The 20,025-nt window shown below is 40.5% G+C and overlaps 1 protein-coding gene across 1 annotated transcript; it reads right to left on the reverse strand.

Annotated features, from left to right (window-relative positions):
• Positions 1-767: 767 nt before the first annotated feature.
• On the reverse strand, positions 768-17,943 carry VCPIP1 (valosin containing protein interacting protein 1). The gene is made up of 3 exons (XM_053976755.1): positions 15,141-17,943; positions 10,063-10,149; positions 768-7,060 (listed from the first exon to the last, which is right to left on the reverse strand). The coding sequence occupies exons 1-3, from the start codon at positions 17,827-17,829 to the stop codon at positions 6,189-6,191; spliced, it is 3,648 nt and encodes a 1,215-aa protein (XP_053832730.1). The 5' UTR covers positions 17,830-17,943; the 3' UTR covers positions 768-6,188.
• Positions 17,944-20,025: the final 2,082 nt, after the last annotated feature.

Here is a 20,025-nt window from a genome sequence, read left to right on the forward strand (position 1 = left end):
TCTTTTAATTTTTCACTTATTGAATACAAGTTTCCAAACAGCACAGACCCAGTCCAGACCTACAGGATCACTTTAGAAGTGAAATTAGATTTGCTACCAGCAAGACAAGCCACTAGAAGTATTATTTCCAGTGGAAAACAAAATTAGGCAGTCTTTTAAAAATAGAGGTGGATAAAGTCCAAATACAAGTCTGTGCAGCTATCTCATAATCAATGTTTTTCAGCAACAGAACAAAGAATAATAGTCTTTTCTGAAACCTAATTCCTCGGTGTTAACAGAGGTTCAGAATAACCCAGTATACAGCAATTTAAGTAATTCAAATCCAAATAATCCATTTTAAAGCACCTGCAGCAACAGGGTTTCTGCAATGTTAGCTTGGCCATCAAGTCTACTGTGAATCTGAACACCTACTTTTCTTTATCCATTTCTGAGTAATACTCAAAACTACACAAACCAGTAGAAGCCAACATTTATCAAAGCCTCTACATCAAGCAAAGCAACATGATTTCAATTAACTTCTGCAGACAGTATGTTAGAATTGACTTTGTAATACCAAAAGCACCTTCCATAACTCGCTACACATGCTGATGAATATCCAAGGTTCACTGTCACCCTGACCCTAAGGATAAGGTTGTATTTTGAGGAGTTTTATGGTGACTGGAAGATGGGGTTTTACAGTGATGTTACAACAGATTTGCTGTGGACATGCATAAGAAAAAAATGAGACAAACCAACCAAACAACAAATAACAACCCAAACCCAACAACTCCAATCCAAAATAAAAATTTAGACAGATATTAAGACTGTACAATTAATTGCAGAAGTAAAATTAAAACACTTTGAAAGCATACTTTGTTGCTTCATACATTCAGTACTGTTTTTGGCTAAGATGATAAGTACTGTATTAATAAAGATGAGCGGATTTCTAGCTTAGCATTAATCATTTAAGCTTTTGAAATACAAATATTCTGAAGGATAATTTTCAATTCTTCATGATATGACATGCAATCAAAATTATTTACATCCATCATTTAAAAGAATGCTTTAATGCTAGGACACTTGGAATTAAGGCCTTTCAGTAAATACAGGAAGAAGTAACACAAGAGTTTTGCAGATGGGTTTTATGGCTTGTTTCTAGGCTCAGAAGTTTTGATTAAAGCAAATTTGTGAAACAAAGTACCACATGTAGCTGGTGGGAAAAGCATAGAGATAATTTAAATAGTTGTCAATATGTTCATCTTTGAGTACTACCAAATTTTCAAAAGCCTAGTTCTTCCAAATTGTACTATTCATACTTGACTATTATATGCATGCATTAAAATTTTGCTTTGAAATACACTTTGACCAACGTTTCAAATCACAGATTGAAAGGTATCTTAAATGCTGACTTGGTCAGCATCTTTCTACATCTTCATGACAACTTTGAAAAAAATATTCAGGTCTTGAATTTTGGTCTCAAATATATGAAACATATATGGTTTAGAAATCTCTCAAATTCAAAGGTCCTATGTGTTCAATGATACATTTAGATTAGGCATGAGGTCAAAACACCCAACTTTTTTCTTAAAGATATCTTCTCTCAAAAAAATTATTTTGAGAAAGAACCATTACTAAAGGAAAATAGGTAACATCAGATTTTACTTTTCTAAGAATTGTATCAGTTTTTCAACTTCTGTACTAGTATTCATGTATGCAAGTATAATGCAATTTATATGCAAAATGTAGAAAGTAATACATTTTCAACTGACTCATTTTGTAGGCAAATCAGCATCAATTAAACAAGCTAATGTGTGAAAGGCTAGATAAAAATTACACCTTATAAAACCAAAGCAGATGTTTCAACTTATAGTTTTAATATAGCAATCAAAGAAAATTCCAAATACTGTACAGTGAAGTGTAGTATAGTACACTATATACTGTTATAATACACTATTGTTACATTACTGATAAAAAAATCAAATATAATTAGTACAGCAATCACAAATAGAACAAACCAAACCTTGCTGGATAACAGCCAGTACTGTGAAGATGGTATAGTTTCTATGCTAATTTATTTTTAATTCAACATGTAAAGCACTTACTTTTTAAAAAGATTTTTTTCTAAATATATACACTATTTTAATTCCTATTTATACATTTTAAATAGCATTCCCTCCTAAAAGTGCACTCTTTCATTTCTTGGCAATAATCCTCATCAAACGTAAAATAACTCTGAAAATACCACTCTTGTTTCAACCTTTTATTGCTCAACCACAGGCATAAGGGCTCAGAGGGAATCCTGCATTCTAAAGATCTTAAGCAACTTCTTCATGAAGCTAAACTGATATCCACAAGCAAAACAAAGAAACCACTCTCTGTTGTGGCTTTTTTTAACAAAAGGATTAACTTCATATTCATATTATTATTATTTTACAAAAGCATGTAGATTCTGATATTTTAAAATAGGAGCCAAACAAATGTAAAGATAACAGTGGCATCTTCTTAAATCATTCATTTTCCATACAACTCAGATTGAGCATCACTCTCCCAACTGTAAACATACCAAGAATTTTGTTACCTGGCATTTTCAGCGCATTGAAAAAGGAGCAAGCAACTCCACTAACCCTGTGACAATGACAACAGATTCTACTTTATGAAAGATCGTAAATCAAGTATTTTGGCCTTGCAGGGTTGTTAGCACATAGCCCTGTGGCACTGTGCCTCTGTGGCACTGCTACAGCACTCTGTCAGAGCCAACATCTAGCTTGTATTTTGCAGCCAGCACAAGACTCGTAAACTATATGGAATTCACAAAGCCAACAATGCACACAGCTGTTTTGTGACTACAACAGGGAAGACTTCCCAAATACATTTCTTTGATTTCATTTGAAAATCTGCTATTTCTTTTCCCTCGCTGAAATGCAAACAATTCAGAGAGAAACAGCACTATCAAAAAGTCAACTAAGCAGCCAGCCATTTGAAGTAGTAAAAGTCTTGGAAAACTGATCTGTTCTCCTGAGGTTTCCCATATGCTCATCAGCAATCTAGTTCATTCCCTTTTTTTATTTTTGTACTAGGCCTGTATTTTTAGCAATCATCTTTTCTTTGGGTTATTCATACTAAGCCATAGTAACATTTAGGATTTTCCAATAATGTGTCTTCTTTGCCATGAGACACAGCATAGAAGATCCTTGGCCTTCAGATAAGAAAGTAATCAAGGTGGGTACTCAAAACCACACCCCCTTTCCACAGGCAATTTGGCAGCAAGAATTTGGGTTGGTTGCCTTTACTTTTCAAGAAAAGGGCACCATTCTTGACATTTGAGAAGTCCTACTGACACATCTTCTCATCCACAATGAGCTGAAGTCTCTCCTGCCCTTGTACCTCACCAGCATTTTCCTGACTCCAACAGGGAATTCTAACAAGCACACTGATGCTTCTTGGACAGGCACACAGATTTGTCTCCACTTACATTTGCAACCACTGCCAGCAACCAAATGAAACATCTGTTCCAACTTGCACTTCAGTGTTCTTTATTTCACTTCTCCTGCACAGTCACATATCTCACTAGCACGTAGATAAAGTTTAGCTTCACTTGAGAGTATCAAAGGCAATCTGATCGATCTTTCTCAAAACCACTGATATTAAAAGCAAGAAAAAGCTATGTGAAATAAGAACACTGCAAAGAAATATGCACAATCCTGCCTTCCAGAATTCACACCAGTGGATCTTGTGACTGACACCATTTTACCAGTTCTGTGAGACCATCTTCTTTTAGGAACTGGAGGGTTTTGGTCTACACGACTTGAGTGGGCCCAAGATGACACTAATGATGAGTCAAACAGAGCTATTATCTGTTTCTATGTCTATTTAGATAAGAAGGAAAATGTCAAATTACTGCTGAAATGGGAAGTGTGTCAAAACTAAACCAAGCCTTCCTCTTTACACAGTAAAAGGCACACAAACTTCTGCAGTCTTACCAGAAAGGCATGAAAGAAGTAAGCATTTTTTCTTGAAATAAGAATGATGTGCAATAAATACTTCAATTTATTTCAAACTTGAAATTCTCTCATATACACTGCTCGCTCATTATTGTTCCAGCCAAGGGAGACTTTTTTTCCTAAAGAAAAGGTTAAAACTGTCAAAGCATTGGTTACCTGGTCTAAAATGCAAGCGATCCAGGCGATTCCTCCCCCTCAGCCTCTCCCGATTGAAATTCTTTCCCAGGAACAAGTCACTGCTATACTTTTTTAACACTGTGACAAAGCACAAGCCTCTACTCAACATTTTCTATATAGATGTAGCTTTCAGCGAGCTACACTGATTCATGGGAGACTAAATGTTTTCAGAAGTCATGGCAGGCTTCCAGGTGCTGCATGTGCATCCTGTTTCTCATTGAATAAGCCCTGCCAGTTAATCAGTGCATCAGCAAGGTCAGTTCTGGCAAGCCAATTACTTCATACATTCCAAGTTTCCAAATTGCTAACTTACCGGATAGCAATTTGAGATCTTAACACTTTTCATTTATTTGTGAAAATGTGGTATTATATTTTACCTCTAAGTAGTGTATGAAATCATAAAATACTTGTACCATCTACATGAAAAGTTAACCAACAGAGTCATTTTAATTTACCTTGACAAAAGAGAAGGGCTATTTTTTAAGTGACTTGCTTCATTTCAGTTCTACATACAAAAATAAATCCTTCCCCATGGGACATTTTATCATACTAAGATTTAGAGCTGTTTAAGTGATTAGAAATGTAAAAAGTGAGAAGACTTTCCTGAATACAAATATACACAACACAAACCACATTTGTGAACTGGTAAAAACCTACATGTGCACAAACACAGACTTCAGTATTTAAATGCTCTTAATTCCTTTGAAGCTGTATTAGCATCTTTTCATCCATTCAATGTTATTTTACCATGAGAAGTAACAATAGTGCATTTAAATGACTATGAAGATAGGAAGCAAAGTGCAGTATCAAAAACACATTCCATCCTTAGGGAGCAAGCACAATGGCTGCTTCTTAAAAACTAGCACTACAGGTCTGATGAACACACTACTTAAGTGGATACCAGCTCTATTATCACTGATGCAGGGAAATCTGCAGCACAAACTGAAGTGAGGCTGAGAGAGGTGGGTAGTCTTTATAGGCACTGAAACAGCATGTATCCCTTGTTCCCACAGAGTAAACAGTGAACTTCTAAAAGCTCAATTATCACCAAACACTTCAGGATAATGTGTGTTAGAGAGTCATTTCCTTCCAATAAATTGTTAATTTGCCCTTAAGAGGACAGCTGTTATTTCATTTTTGCCATTTCTACCCAATGCTAGCAATCTAAGTATTCTAAAAGAAATTGATTTGCCATTGAATATTTGCTCTTACTTGCAATTGCCAATGTCTCTCCCGTAATTGTCTCAAAAGTTGCACAACCACCTGACCAGTTTGGTATTTGGGAGGAAATGCTACCAAGAGAGCACCAAAATGGTTGTGTTGGCTCAGACAGCCATGCATAACCACATCACATTCAATGTGTCTTCATCATATGCTATGTGGCCTTTTTTCTAACTTGCTTTCTACCTGACAATAGGAGAACTTGTACTTCAGTTTAATAAAGTTATACTTATTCCAAGATTTCTGAGAGGAGGATATGAATGAAAAAGTTATTAAGTTGGAGAAGTGCCAACAAAGTGTAATTAAAAGTACTGTATATGCTACATTATCAAATTGAGCACAAGTTTAGTTTCAGTTACTTTTTGAAATTTATGTCTAATTTGTGATAATAGGGTATTTTTTAATGGAATTAAGTACCTGGGGCAGAATTAACTTCGCCATGTTTCTAGTTTTGCTTTTCTAGCCCTTCCAGTAACCTTAAGCTAGCATGGTAAGAACCTTGCATGGGCTTAAATTTTAAGACTTTTAAGAAACTAAAAATTACAAAGAATTTTCAAGAACCCACATGTACAGCAGATATTCATCTCAGTGCATTTTCTAATAACTAATTTACAGGTAACAGAGCCAGCCTGGGCAGCAGTATGGTAATATTGAAAGCTATTGCCAATCACATGCTTATCATGCACTGAATAAGATGATATAATCTTTGACATACATACAAGATTTAATAACTAATCACTTTGTGTGGCCCAGCCAATAAACATTACATTTGAACAGTAATTTCTTCTACCCTTATTAGATTTTTACTTATCAAGAATGATCCATTGGCTCAGTTGCATTAATGATTCCTGCATCTTGACTATCCATCTCCTCAAGCTCCTCAACAGAATTTCCCTTTTGTGCTTTAGACCTTGCAGGGAATGCTGTTCCCACAGAATTCACCATGTTACCATCAGTTGATTCAGTATTCAAGTGTTCAGTACCACTTGGTGCAGAGAATGATTCGGGTAAGGCAGCCTGAAAGCTCCCAGTTTTAGCAGTTGAACTCACTGCCTCTACTTTTCTTTGAGATACATCAACTGATGCTGACTGCTCTGTATTCTGATCCCGCAAATGTCTATCCATTGAAGCCTGAATAGAAGAGACCATTTCCTGCAACTTTTTTCTCTGTGCCTCAATCAAAGTGGGGTCAAGCTGCCTGCTGTCTCTCATTGTCACAACTCCCGGAGCAATTCGAATAAGCTCACTGTTACCAGAAGCAGCTGTGAATACAGAAGGCTCAATTTTAGCAGAAGGACTGAAGTCCGTTTCTGTGCTATGCTTTCTTAAAAGTGGTGGTTCCCTGGCTCTTTGATCATGTTGTTGACTACTAGATGCAGTTCCTAGGGAATGACCCTTTCCTTGAAATGCAGTTATGTTATGTAGTTGTTCAGATTTCTTTTTCACTACTCCACCACTACCCAGCTTCAGCATTCCATGTGAAGGACTTGCTTCCCTGCTTCTTGAAGTAGCTTCTGCTCGCACTTGACTTAAGGCCTCTTTAACCAGCTCTTCAACATCAGGACCGATCGGGAAGTGCCCAGCAGCATCCACACACAGCTCTAATCTGTCTTCTGCTGCATTGTACACAAAGTTTTTACCAGGCAGATGTGGAAAAGTGCAGTGCTTGCCATCAGCCAAACCTATAAAGACAGGAAAAGTTAATAAAAATGCTAACCTCTTTTAAGGCATGCTCTAAACACACAGTAATTACTGTATTTAAATTTACTGAATCAAGTATGTAAAAATCAAACACTGAAAGTTACTACTGTAACCGGAGAAAAAACTTAGGCTTTTATGCCATATAATAACCATAGCATGTTGCAAAGATGCTGCTGCCTTCTATGATGACTCTGAAGAAGAGACAATACTGTACTATTAAAAGATAAAATAACCACACTCCTACAACTTGCAGTAATGTAAAACAAGCCAAACCCCATCACTACCATCCCCCCAAAATCACACAAAACGAAACCATCAGAAATCAAAACCCAAAAACTGACAAGGAGAACATTTCAAAATACTATCTGGAGAAACACTATTTGAGACTACTTCCATACTAGTTAGAACTGTAGTAGGATTTCTGGTTGCCTAACTGCTGCTAAGCCTGAGAAATTTCAAATTTGCTATTTTGTCTTGTTCTCTGAGAGCAAGTGTTGCTAGATTAACAGAAGTGTTTCAAGCTTACTGTATTTAGTAGTCCTGCATATTATAACTATTAACCTTTACAAAACAAACATAAGGCATAATATTATTGCTCTGCTGCTTAATTGTCCCACTTACAATTTGACCAATCTGTTAAAACTGAGAATTCACTAGATAATTTTAAGTTCTGAAGTTTCTGTGTGTCAAAAATAGACAACATTCATTTTTTACAGTTTATCATCATAAAACACAAAATAACTCTTTCAATTCTGTCCCATGCAGGTTGTGGTAAAAGCAGTAAGGTATCACTTCAGTGATGGTGGCTTTCTGTGAGTTAAAAGCTATCTGCAGATGAAAACTTGGCTGCAGCCATTCTCTTCACTTTAGTTCCATCAGCTATGCATGGAGAGCTACAATGAAAACAACACAGTTTAAAAGGTGCCAGGAACAGGTAAATTGTTGGGATTTTTCCTCTCATTCTCAAAATTCTTAAAGAAAACCACCAGAAATTATTCAGAAGGGAAGAAACACAACAAGCAAATTCTATTTCTAATTTGTATTACAAAATACAGTGCTTTCAAAATGAGTATTCCGGGCAACAGTGGAAAAGGTCATTCAATAATTTGGTAAGTTATTAAACTGTTTTCATCCTAATGAAGCTACTGATTAATCTCACTCATCCTCCACAGCTTCTGATTCATACATGCACAATTGCAGAGGACCTACAAAGAAGATTTTATTCTAAGAGCTTCAGACATGTAGCTCCTTTCTTTACATATCCATGGGAACTAATAACCAAACAGCCAAAATACAGAACAAAATTTAACCTCAAGCACCTGCCTAACTTCGCCTGAAGAACATATTTTACGTACATAATTTAGCAGCTCAACTTTCATTTGCAAAAGAGGGAACTGAAACAATTCCTATGATTGACCAAAACTGCCTCTGAAACTGCAATCCCAAAATCTCAAAGTAGGATCTTCAATAAGATCTATTAAATCAAGTTTCAATCTATTAACAGCACCTACACTTCACAGACAGCTTTGTTCCCAAGGTCCAGTATGATAGGTGCATTGCTACATTTCCTAAAAGATTACAAATAGGTAAGTAGCTTCTTAAAGGGGAAAGATGAGTCAGATTGTTGCACACTGGAATTGTAAAAGTGTACTAATGCTGAAATAGGAATTGTACCTACCAAGACAGTCTGTATTTGAAACTATTGCACTTCTCTGTATGCAGGCATTTTACACTATTATCTCCTACAGCCTTATTTCTTACACAGTTAGCCAGGAAAAATTGCTTTTAATTTCAACATTTTCTCTGAGTTGGGTTAAAATTCCTTGGATTCATTCCAGGATTTCAAATTTGGCTAGCCATTTACTGGTCAAAAATACCCTTTCCATGAGGCACTGTTTAAGCTGATTAATTTTCCACAAACAATACACCACTCGTTACTGTACAAGCATATTAGAAGAAGGAAAACTAAAAGGAAACAGATATAAGACACTTGCATGCTAACTCTATTATCAGGCTAATAATTCAGTGAGAGGTAGTTGGCATTGAGTAGATCACACATTTTAATTTATTTCCAGAAATAAGTAAGATAAAGTTAAGGTTGATAAAACTGCCTAAGAAAAAATCAAACAGCAAGAAAGCAGCAAAGGGACCATTATAATAACTGAAACCACAAGAGCTAAGCTGTGAATGCAAAGATTTCATCAATAAAATAAACTTTGGGAGAAAATAGCTCCTCAGTACTTTCTTCTCTAAAGAAACAGTTGCTATTTTTTGTAGGAAGTATTTGTAAAGCCACCTAAAAATCAAATATACTCTACTTGCTTGGTTATTCTGCACAGAACCCAAGATGCAACACTCAGCAATTCAAGAAGGGGATGGACAGTTTTACTTTTGAACAATAATCTTACGAATATGAAAAACAAATTTAACCAACCATTTAAATTTAAAACATGCAGTACCCTGTATAAAAGATCCTCTAAGAAGCACAAGAAAGGAAAACTCCTTATCCAGTAAGCATCTTAAAGTAAAGGAATAGGTCCTATGATTTTCTTGTTGTTTGATCTTTACAGGAGAAAAAGATTAAGAAAACAAAAAAACAGTTGACTTTTTTTGGTCATATTGTCATTAAGAAAAAAGAAGTTGTTTGCACAATTCAGGAAGTGGAAATTTCAGAAAGTAAGAGGTTTAAGTTCAATGAAATAGGTTTAGGCAGATTCCCTAGTCTTAGTCTGTCTGAGGGAGCATTAGGAGTTCTCCAATATTTAAGAATGAAAATTTACCACAGTAATAGAATTAAAATATATATATTTATGCTTACAAGTGACTCAATACCCATTTACAATTTTCAGGATTTGGAAACAGAGGAAGGAAATGGAAGGAAATGGAAGGAAATGGAAGGAAATGGAAGGAAATGGAAGGAAATGGAAGGAAATGGAAGGAAATGGAAGGAAATGGAAGGAATAAAAACAAAACCAAAAAATACCTGTTGTTTTCTTCATTATGCTGTAGAAGACTCCACCCTGCTGAAACAACTGAGGAAGCCCCTTTGCGTAAGACCAAACATCTTCTCCTGTAAAAATCAAACACGAACATTAAAATTAAACAGTTGGATTTTCATGTTATAGACAATGGCTGAAAATGTAACTCCTTAAATCAAAAGTTGGGTCCTCACTCTCTTCTATGCAATTAAGAATTTGAATTTTTATTGCAAATGCACAGAACATAAGCCTGGGACATTGAAAGATTTTTAGAAAAACATACCACTGTCTGCAGTCAAATATCCTACATGTTCTAATACAAAAGTTCCCAAATTTGATTTGATCCAAGTTGCAGCTCCTGGTTCTTTGCCAGGTCCTAAACACGAGTCTCCATTCCCCTCCTACCTCTGCTTTCAACATTAAACTAGGAAATTACTAACACACTTCCAAAATTCAAGCACATATCCTTACTCATTAAAACTTGAATTCTATATCCCTACAACACCTCAAAAATCAGAGCTCAATTTCACAGCTGCCACACAGTAGACTTAACACTGCAGCTGAGACACAAATGTCTACCCAGGCAGCTGCATAGAAGCTATGTCTGTACCTTGCTTTTCCTGAGAGTTAGAAACAAAATACCAACCATGAGGCCCTGACAGTCCTGTATAACCAGCGTTTGTCAACAATGCCAAAAATGGCATTGAAATGTAACAACTTTAAATGCCATGGAGAGAAAAAAAACCCCAACCTAGACTACATAAGGAAAGGAATATAAAGAACAGAAAAATTGGGTTACAGTGATGGAATATCAGTGACCTAACAGTACCTGCTCAGTCAGTTCAGATCTGCATTTTGCCTATATCCTTTTCCTTATTTTGGCAACCATTTATCGGCTTCAGAGAAGTAACATGTGCTGTAGCTGTCTAAGCAGTACAAACTGCTTATCAGAAAGTTCTGATAAATTCTATTCTCCTGATGCAGAAACAACTACTGTGCATACATGTTTTCAGAAAAAAAATTGGTTTTCCCACTTTCCATCAAATATACAAGGAACATATTGAGATATTTTAGATAGAAATCGCCCCCTTCTGTAGGGATTGAAATCTCAATAACAACATCTCTCAAATTCCTATTAAGATTGGAAAATGTAAATCTTCAACTATAGTTAACTGGTTGTACTGCTTGGATAGAGATAGCTGGAATGTGTGAGGCTGTAAATATAACCCACCAATATGTCTTTGCTTGCTGTTATAGGGAAAATAAAATAAAAGAGCACAGGAGGCATGGGACTCTGTACGCTCCCCTGCTCATCTGTTCCCCCACAATTATCACTCACCTCTCCACTGCAGGCATTACCCAAGCCCCCATTTGCTTTACAAAGGTATAGTGCACATTCACTACATTCTGTCTTTGGATGTTTTAAAGACAGGAGACTGATATAATCTGATTAATTTTGAAAGCATTTCTTCAAACCATATACGCTCAGGCTCACTGCATTCATTCACACATCAAGCTCACAAATTCAGCCTTTGCTTCCAAGATGAACATTGAAGTAATAAACCAACTGCTCTTCTTTCTTATTTTCCATGATCTACTGAAGGAAGTCTTCTATCGCTGCTACCTGTGTCCTTACTCTCATTGGCAATTTGAAATGCACTTCCCTATACACAGTGTCTCCAGAGCATCGCTGCTGTGCCTCTTCCAAGTCTCCCTGATGTTTTAAACACTGCCCACAGGAATCAAAATAACCACTGCACTGAGAAGTATCAGAATACAGCTGCCAGTCCACTGAAGCCTGAAGAGGCCACAGCCAGCAGGACTCCATACTAAGGACTCCTTTACTGCTGCATCGAGCAATCCATTACTATTTGAAGGACTCTCTCTCATTCCACAAGACAACCACTGGACTTAAAGAAGAAGCCCAGTTTTAGAATTACTGATATTTTCCAAGGAAAGATTCCCTATTTGCTGTGGGCATGATTTTTCAAGCCTTGCACAAGGGAAGCATCACTGTTTAGATAGCTTTTTATGCAATACCAACAAGTACTACATGCAGGAAAGCACGGAGAGCAGGGCTCACAATACAAAAGCATCAGCCACTGAAAGAAATACAAACTAATGACACTGTTTTGATAGACATCTCCCACTGGAAGACCAAAAAAGCCCACAGTTACAACTGGACTTTCCCAGATCAGAGGAACTAGTGTGTGTGACTCAACTAAACTACATTTGAGGTTTGCACATTTTTGTTGCTAGTTGAGTTTTACCATTTGTTTTGGATTTGTTTGCCATGGTGGCAAGATGTTTATAGGTCACAAGTTAATTTGGATGATCATTTAGTTAGATTAAAGATTCCCTCAAGACACTACATGTATCAAAGAGATTATACTGTTCCTACTCCAGGACACACTTCCTCAGACCAGATCCCAACCCCAGAACATTAAGGTATGGGAACAAATCAAGGCTGTCCTACCCACAAACAGGCCTTCTTCACTGATATAACTTAGCCTGCAGCTGCTGCAAGGCCAGGACTGTCACATCAGACAGCAGAGAGAACACACAAAGTGCAACACAAATAAAAACCTCAATTGATAAACATACATTATAGGGAAGTTCAGCTGGCTTCAAAGCAAGCTGTTTAATTTCATGAAAATCCTGGTATCACATAATATATTCAATTCAAACCTGGCTATTTTGATTCCTTGTGTATGGATGAATTCATCAATGAAAAAGAAAGCAATCAAAATAAATATCTGGCTTGCACATATTCAGAGTGCCTCTGCAGGGGTGTAATTAAATCTGGTTTAAAATATAATGTTTTAAATATGTTAATGCAAAATTCCAATTCCTTTAGTAATTTCCCTACAGAATTCTGCATTTTGAGCTAAATTTTAAAAATAGAAGAGAAAGCTTTACAAAAAATCATGTATAATATTTTAATTGGTCCAGAAATTACAGTATTTAATTTCCCAAGGCTTTTTTAAAAATTATATACAGAAAAACTTAAGAACATGATCTAAAATTCTAATAAGTAGCTGAGACCAAAAAAGAAAAATTCTAGTAGCTGAAATAAGAAAAATATTTCAGCCTACAGGCTGAAAAATTATAAATTACAGCCTTCAGACTCTGTATGAAAGAAGATGGTTTAAGCACAGAGAATTAATAATTATGGATGTTTGAAGACACACTTCCACAATGGGCATTGGGGGAAAGTGTGTCTGGCTCAATGAGCTATCTCAACAGCATCTCCACTCTACACATTCTAATCTCACTGTATTATAGGAATGTTTTTAGGAGAACAAAGTTACAAAACTGGCTCTCCGACCGCTGCAGCAGTTTTTAGCAGTACAGAAATGTTGCTGAGAAAAACTAAGGCTTCTTGTCTCAAAAGGCTGAATATGCCACCTTGAGGAATTGCCACCCTTAAGAAAGTGCAAGGACTGAGGAAGTTTGTTAATCTGTTGAAAAATCACAATTGTGAACAGTCTAGTAACTAAATTTCTCTCACAAGTATTTTTAAAGGAAAATGAAGACCCAATGAGAAAAGTGATGCTACAATAATGGCATCTTGTTCAGTAATTGCATAAGGTTTTATAACTAGTTGGTTTATCACTTGCTGCTTTTACTTCTATTAGTAATGCACAATGGATGCAGCCAGAGAAGGGTGAGATAAATTCTATTGAAACCAGTGCTCTTAAAGCAGAATCTAACACTAGTGATGGCAAAGACCAAAAGTCATTCTTGCATACAAGATCAGCTCACAATTTATGGATAAGCACCTGTAAAATAATGACACATCTTAATGCTTAAGTAACCAAGATATTTTTAAAGCATGCCAAAGTTTTTTGAAGTCCGTAACTATACTTCCAGCAGTATTTCTTGCAGACAGGAAAGCAGTCTTTTAAGCTTCTTCTGAAAGTTAAGACAACTTCTAAACCTAACTTTTTCCTGCACTTTGGAACTGGGGTGTAAATGTCAGTGTGACAAGGTAAGTAGTGATTCAGCACACTACGTTGTAAAAAAACACAGGAGTAAACAATCACACTTGGAAAAGAATCAAAGTTCTGCTTGATGAACTTCTGACACACCACTCTGTGATTACATAATTGTTTCGTTTCTGAAACATCACATGCTTTAGCCACACCAAATCCCTCCAGCAAAAGAGAAGGCTCCCACAAAAAAAAAAAAAACAAACCTGTAAACATGAGTATTCAACTGGTTCGTAGAGCTGAATATATAATTATTACAGTTCTACTTCCTGCCAGAAAGCAGCAAGAACTGTGAAACCTGATGAACAAAATACACAAACAGGGGTCCAAGTCTCCTGAGTTCAAAAAGGAAAATAAAAAACACAGGCACCTGAGAAAAGTCCTTTTGTCATGAATTATTCACAGTCATATTTACATGACTGGTAATTTTTAAGTATACCTTTGCAACCCTATGTCCAACCCTTGGAATTCAGATCCACGTTTAGATTCTTTCAGTTTCTCCTCTGTTTACATTCTGAAATAATAGTTTTCTTAAATCTTTAACAAGACCAGATCTTCGTTTAAAACTAACAGACTACCTAAGAATAAAATGTCAAGTTGATATGCTTAAACCAAGAAAACTCCCTGTGGGGCCAAATGCCAGGATTTCCTCCTACTACAAAGGTGAAAATTTGTTCCTCAAACTTCCAATGAGCAGACTCATTGCATCCCCTTCTCACCCTTGCTCTGATTTTATTTCCTGAAACCTGAATGAGATGTAGGAAAAAAAAGTCTGTAGCTTTCATACATACACTTCCAATGTGTGCCTAATGAAAGGCAGGACAGCAGAGGCAATGCAATCACCTCTAAACAGCAATTTTTAAAAGAGGACTTTATAGCAAAGGAAGAACAAGTATCTCATATACCTCATATATACAATTTCTAAAATTCACTGACAGCATATTAAATGTTCTTCTGATAAAGGAATAAGGGAATTAACATGATTAAGCATGATTTAAGGAAAAGGGAAATGTGTATGTAACTACAGTTTGTAACATGTTATCTTCTACTTAAAAACACAATTTTGAAGAATATCACAAAGTCAGCCTTACCCATGAGCGTTGCCAGAAGACAGAGCGAATACATCTCCTTGTCAACTTGCTCTTGCAGATCCTTCGACGAGATCTTACTGGTCACAGCAACATCTTCATGCTTCACAGCATGGGCTGAGTGAGCTGAGGCAGCCTGCCTGCCTTCCTCCTTGCCCTTCAGAATTTCTATGGCAATCCTGTCACCGTGCTGCAAAGGAACAGGCTCGTTTTCCATGCCTTCTTTGGGAGGCAGAAGCTCTTTTGGAGGAAAGCCGTAGCGAATACATTGCAAATACGGGGGAATATTAAACTCTCTCGCTATGCCTTCCTGGAGTTCCAAGAAGGTGGTAGTGCACTTCAAAGTAAGCATTGACTGTCTCCCATCATTGGTGGTTATTCGAATTTTCTTTTCTTTTGCAGATGTTGGAGAATATGGGGTTTTGGTTGGTGTAGCAGGTGCAGACGAGGGCCCCTCACGAACAGCCCCAGGAGAAGCAGTCCTGGGTTGCCCTTTATGCTCTTGTTTCAATTTTTCGCTTTTCCGTTTCTGCATTACAGAAGCCTGGTCCGCAATGTTCTGCTGAATAGCTCTTTCAGCCTTGCTCATATTCAACTCCTCCTTGTGCAAAGTTTTAGTCTTCTGTCCAGTCAGAATGATTTTGGTTGGAAGTTGTGACTCTAACTCTTGTCCTTGCTGTACATCCTCAGCTCTTTGAGCGTGAGCACCATCGATATTTACAGGGGTATAATCATCAGGGTTCTTTTTGGCAGTTTGGTGCAGTATTGTGTTGACAACTTTCTGCACAAGTATCTCACTACCAAATTCACCGGGGAAGTGCTTGGTAACAAGTTTCATGGCGACATCATACACATTGCTGTTCAAAGAGGTGTCACTTTCATACTGGAACCAGTAGACAGTCTCTCTCACCACTCTTCCACCCCACTCTAGAGTTATAGGAAAAGCTTCAGGCAGATTGTCATATTCTTTACCTTCCCAGTAATGTTTGAATCCACAGCCACATTTGCCACCTGAAGACCTAGTATTAGTTCTGTCTCCATCAATATACAAAACAGACCCATCTTCTCTGACACGACGCATTAGGTTACCATGGCACCAGTTACAAACAGTCAAATTACTCAGGCCATAGTCTGGTACCAGCACATCCTTCACAGGGTTGTAAGAACACACCAAACTGTTCAGGGGAAAACTGTAATTTTTGTCAGGCCTTAGCTGGCCATGAGTACTTTTTGCCAGGTTATACAGCTTCCCCCCCGGAGCCAGCCACTCTGGGGGAACGTGATGCTCTGAAAGAGCCCCACAGATGAGGCACCTGTGAAGGCGGTTGTCCATCACTGCTTTTTTGGCAGCTGCAGTGACCTCTTCGGGCTGGACCCCTATTACACCAGTCCTTCTGTAGAAATACTGATGCACATCAGCTACAAGACTGGGGTGGATACCGTGTTTACTCATGAAAACCTCCTCCATTGCAGCAACAAGCCTCATCAAGTACTTATCCTGCAAACTTCTGTCTCCTCCAATAATACAACCACCATCCTCCTCTAACATGATGTATTTTTTTATGAGGTCTTGAGGAACTCCCCAGGCTTTAGGAAGGAGCTTCCTAGGCAGCTTAGGTAAAGCAGCACCTTTTATTCCAACCAGAGGAATATAATGGTTACGTCCTGAGCTACTCCATGCAATACAGATCGGCTTGTTCAACATGCCGTCTTTCCCCATGCATTTTTCCAGAGGTATCAGACCAGGGAGGAATGTTGCTGAATAATCTCCAGAGCTTCGCATTCCACTCAAGGAGTCTAACAGGATGATAGGCCGGTGAAGCACGTTGGCCAGACCAAAGATATGAATATTCCTAAGGCCCATTGGCACACCTTCTGGAGGAACAAACAAAGGGTCACATTCATTGATAATATCCTCCCACTCTGCAGCATCAATAAAGTCATGGAAAAGCGCCTTGTAGTGGCTTAGATTCTCCTCAAAATGCTTCTTTAGATTCTCTCGGAGAGCATGCCAGAACAGTTCCCTGCCAACAAGCGCTCGTGAGACTGCATGGACAAGGCAGTGGCCATCTCCATCCACGTGGACAGGAATGAGGCACTCTTGACTGTTGTTGGCCTTCTTGATGTCCTCCAGGGTGTCGTGCAGGTAGATGAGGCTGCCAGAGCGGTCCTTCCCATAACCCATGGTTTCAACGTGCTCTGGCTCGATGAGGAAGGCGCGGTCGCCCAGGAGGGAGCAGTCAAAGATGTCTCCCTGGTTCATCTCCGTGAGGAGCTTGGCTTTTCCAGTCTGCTTGTCCATCCCATAGCGGGCCAGGATGGGGGCCAGGAGCTTGCAGTGGTAGTTGGAGAGACCATTGACTTTGACGAGCTCAGTGTTCCTGCGGGGCGGGCCGGCGCCGCTGACACCCAGCAGCGCATTCCGCAGCAGGTTGTGCAGCACCAGGTCGGGGTCCGTCACCTCCTCCACGGCCAGCAGCTGCCGCTGCTCGTGGCGCCGCCCGCAGTCCGTGCACTCGATGCTGCCGCTGCCCTGCGGGCCGTGCGCCGGGAAGAACAGCCGCGCCTGGCATTTGGGATCGGGGCAGGTGCCCGAGAAGATGCGCCGGTCTCGCTTCTTGGAGGCGGACGGAGGCGGCGGCTGCGGCTGCTGCTGAGGGGACGGCGGCGGCGGCTGCTGGGGCTGGGACATCGCTCCGCTCCTCTCCGCCCGGGCTTCACCCGCACCCGCTCCTCCGCCGCCCTCACAGGCGCATTCCCTGCGCGCCGGACAACGACCGCCGCCTCTCAGACGCCGCCGGTGCCGGTGCTGCCCGTGCGGTACCGAGCGCCGCCCGCCGCCCCCCGCCCGACGCGGAAGCGGCCGCCGCTCTCACCGCCCCTCGGCCGCCTCAGTGCCCGCAGCGCCGCGGCCTCGCGCACTTCCACGCCGGCGGCGCACGCGCGGCGCCGCAGGGGCGGACGGGAGTGATAGTTTCGTTCGCCGCCCAGGCCCGATGTAGGAAAGGGATCTATGTGCCATGGGGAGACTACAGAGACCGTGATGCCATGCGGCGGAGAGTGGGAGGGCGGGGGAGGGGCTAGCCCCGGCGGGGTTGCTGGGAAGTGTAGTCCGCGGGCGGCTGGGCCGGGAGGGACGGGCAGGGCGCTCGGCGGCGCTTGTTGCGCTTCCTGCGGGATCGCTGGGGGTGCCAGTAGGGTGTGAGGTAAACACCCCACATGTACATTCTGCTCTGTCTCGCTTGGATGTTGGTCTAAGGGGACACCCCACGTGTATATTCCCCCTCTGTGCCCCTCGGGTGCTGGTTTGAGGCACCACTCTACGTGTATCCTCCTCTGCCCCCCTCGGGGGCGGCTCCAAGGTGACACCCCGCGCATACATCCCTCCTGTGCCGCCTCGCCCCCCGCCCGCTCACACCCCGCAGGAGCACCGGGCGAGGCTCCCTGCCGTGTCAGCTGTCTCCCTGGACAGGCTCGGGGGGCGGGAGGCTGCTCAGCTCCGACAGGCTGCTGCCGGCAAGGGGCTGACAGGAGGGGACCGGGCGGGGGCCGGCCCCAGCCCTCCCCTCAGCGGTGCCGCTGAAGGGGAATCCGAGGGCTCCCCGGGCACGGAGGTTTCCAAAAGCACGGCAAGCAGCGTGTCCTGCCAGGCAGAGTGCTCTGCCAGGCAGCATTGCCTGCAGGCGTGGGCACACGGGCTCCGACCCAGCCTCTGCCCCCACAGCCTCCGCAGCCAGGCCCGGGCGGCGGCCGCGGGGCTGTGCCTGCCCTTTGAGCTCCTCAGGGCGTCTGGGGCTCAGCACGCCCTCGCCGGGGTTTCGATTCCCGAGAAGCCGCGCCGGGCTGCCTGTCCGGGGGGTGAGCTATCTGAGCGGAGGTGTTCCCCGGCTGCCGGCTGCTGATAGCGACAAAACAAGGCTCAAGGAGACGCGAGAGCAAGCTGCTAACACGAGTGATCCCTCCAGCTGGTGCTACGTTAGGAGATAATGAGGGAACGGAGCTGGCGCTTACGTTATCTCCAGTGGCCGTCTGAAACGATACTTTTTTTTGCCAAAATGAAAAGGAATAATGTTCACAACTTCCAACCTAATTTTGCAGGGATGGCAGTGTATTCACATGGAGAACTCAAGGAGGGATGCTGTCAGCAAATGGAGGAGTTAAGCTCTCTGAAAGCTATTCTAGATAAAGATATATCCTTAAATTAAAGAAAACAAAAGCTGAATGTCAGAGGACAACGTGGAACCTCACAGGGTATTTCCAGGTACTGGTGACCTACCCCTATGAACACAAGGGCAAAAAAAATGACCACTTCCTCCCTCTTCCATCACCCTTGTTCTACCAAACCACCACCTGGAATTTACATCCCAAGGCCTCACCTATTCTGTAGTCACTCAAATGATCTAAAATTAGGATAAAAATCACAGAGATTGTATCAGAGAGATAGTATTGTGCTTGTACTTTCCAATACAAAGGGATTGAAAATTTTCATTTTCATTAATCCATGAAAAGTAATTTATGCGTCTGACATTTAAATTATAAAGATTCAGATGATTAATACATACAGAAAAAAAAATCTATTTCTGTGCTTTATCACAGGCTTAAGGAAAAAAATGGCTCCGGGCCTGGCCCTGTGACAGACTGAGCACTGCCACCTTCCAGTGACAGCAGCTGAGCTGTGCATGCTCATTCCCTTTCAGTTTCAGTAATTTGTCAAGCACAGAGAATATCTGTGTGTGTTTGTGTAAATGTATGCATTCCACAGTGTAATTTTTTATCTGATCTTTTAAAATATGTGGCTGGTTTAAAGAAAAAAAGTTGAAAATTAGGAGATTAGATTAGATTTTCATTCTTGCCTGCTACTAATACTTTTTAAAAGTGTATGACAGTA

Source organism: Vidua macroura, chromosome 1 (assembly GCF_024509145.1).
Source record: "Vidua macroura isolate BioBank_ID:100142 chromosome 1, ASM2450914v1, whole genome shotgun sequence".
NCBI lineage: Eukaryota > Metazoa > Chordata > Aves > Passeriformes > Viduidae > Vidua > Vidua macroura.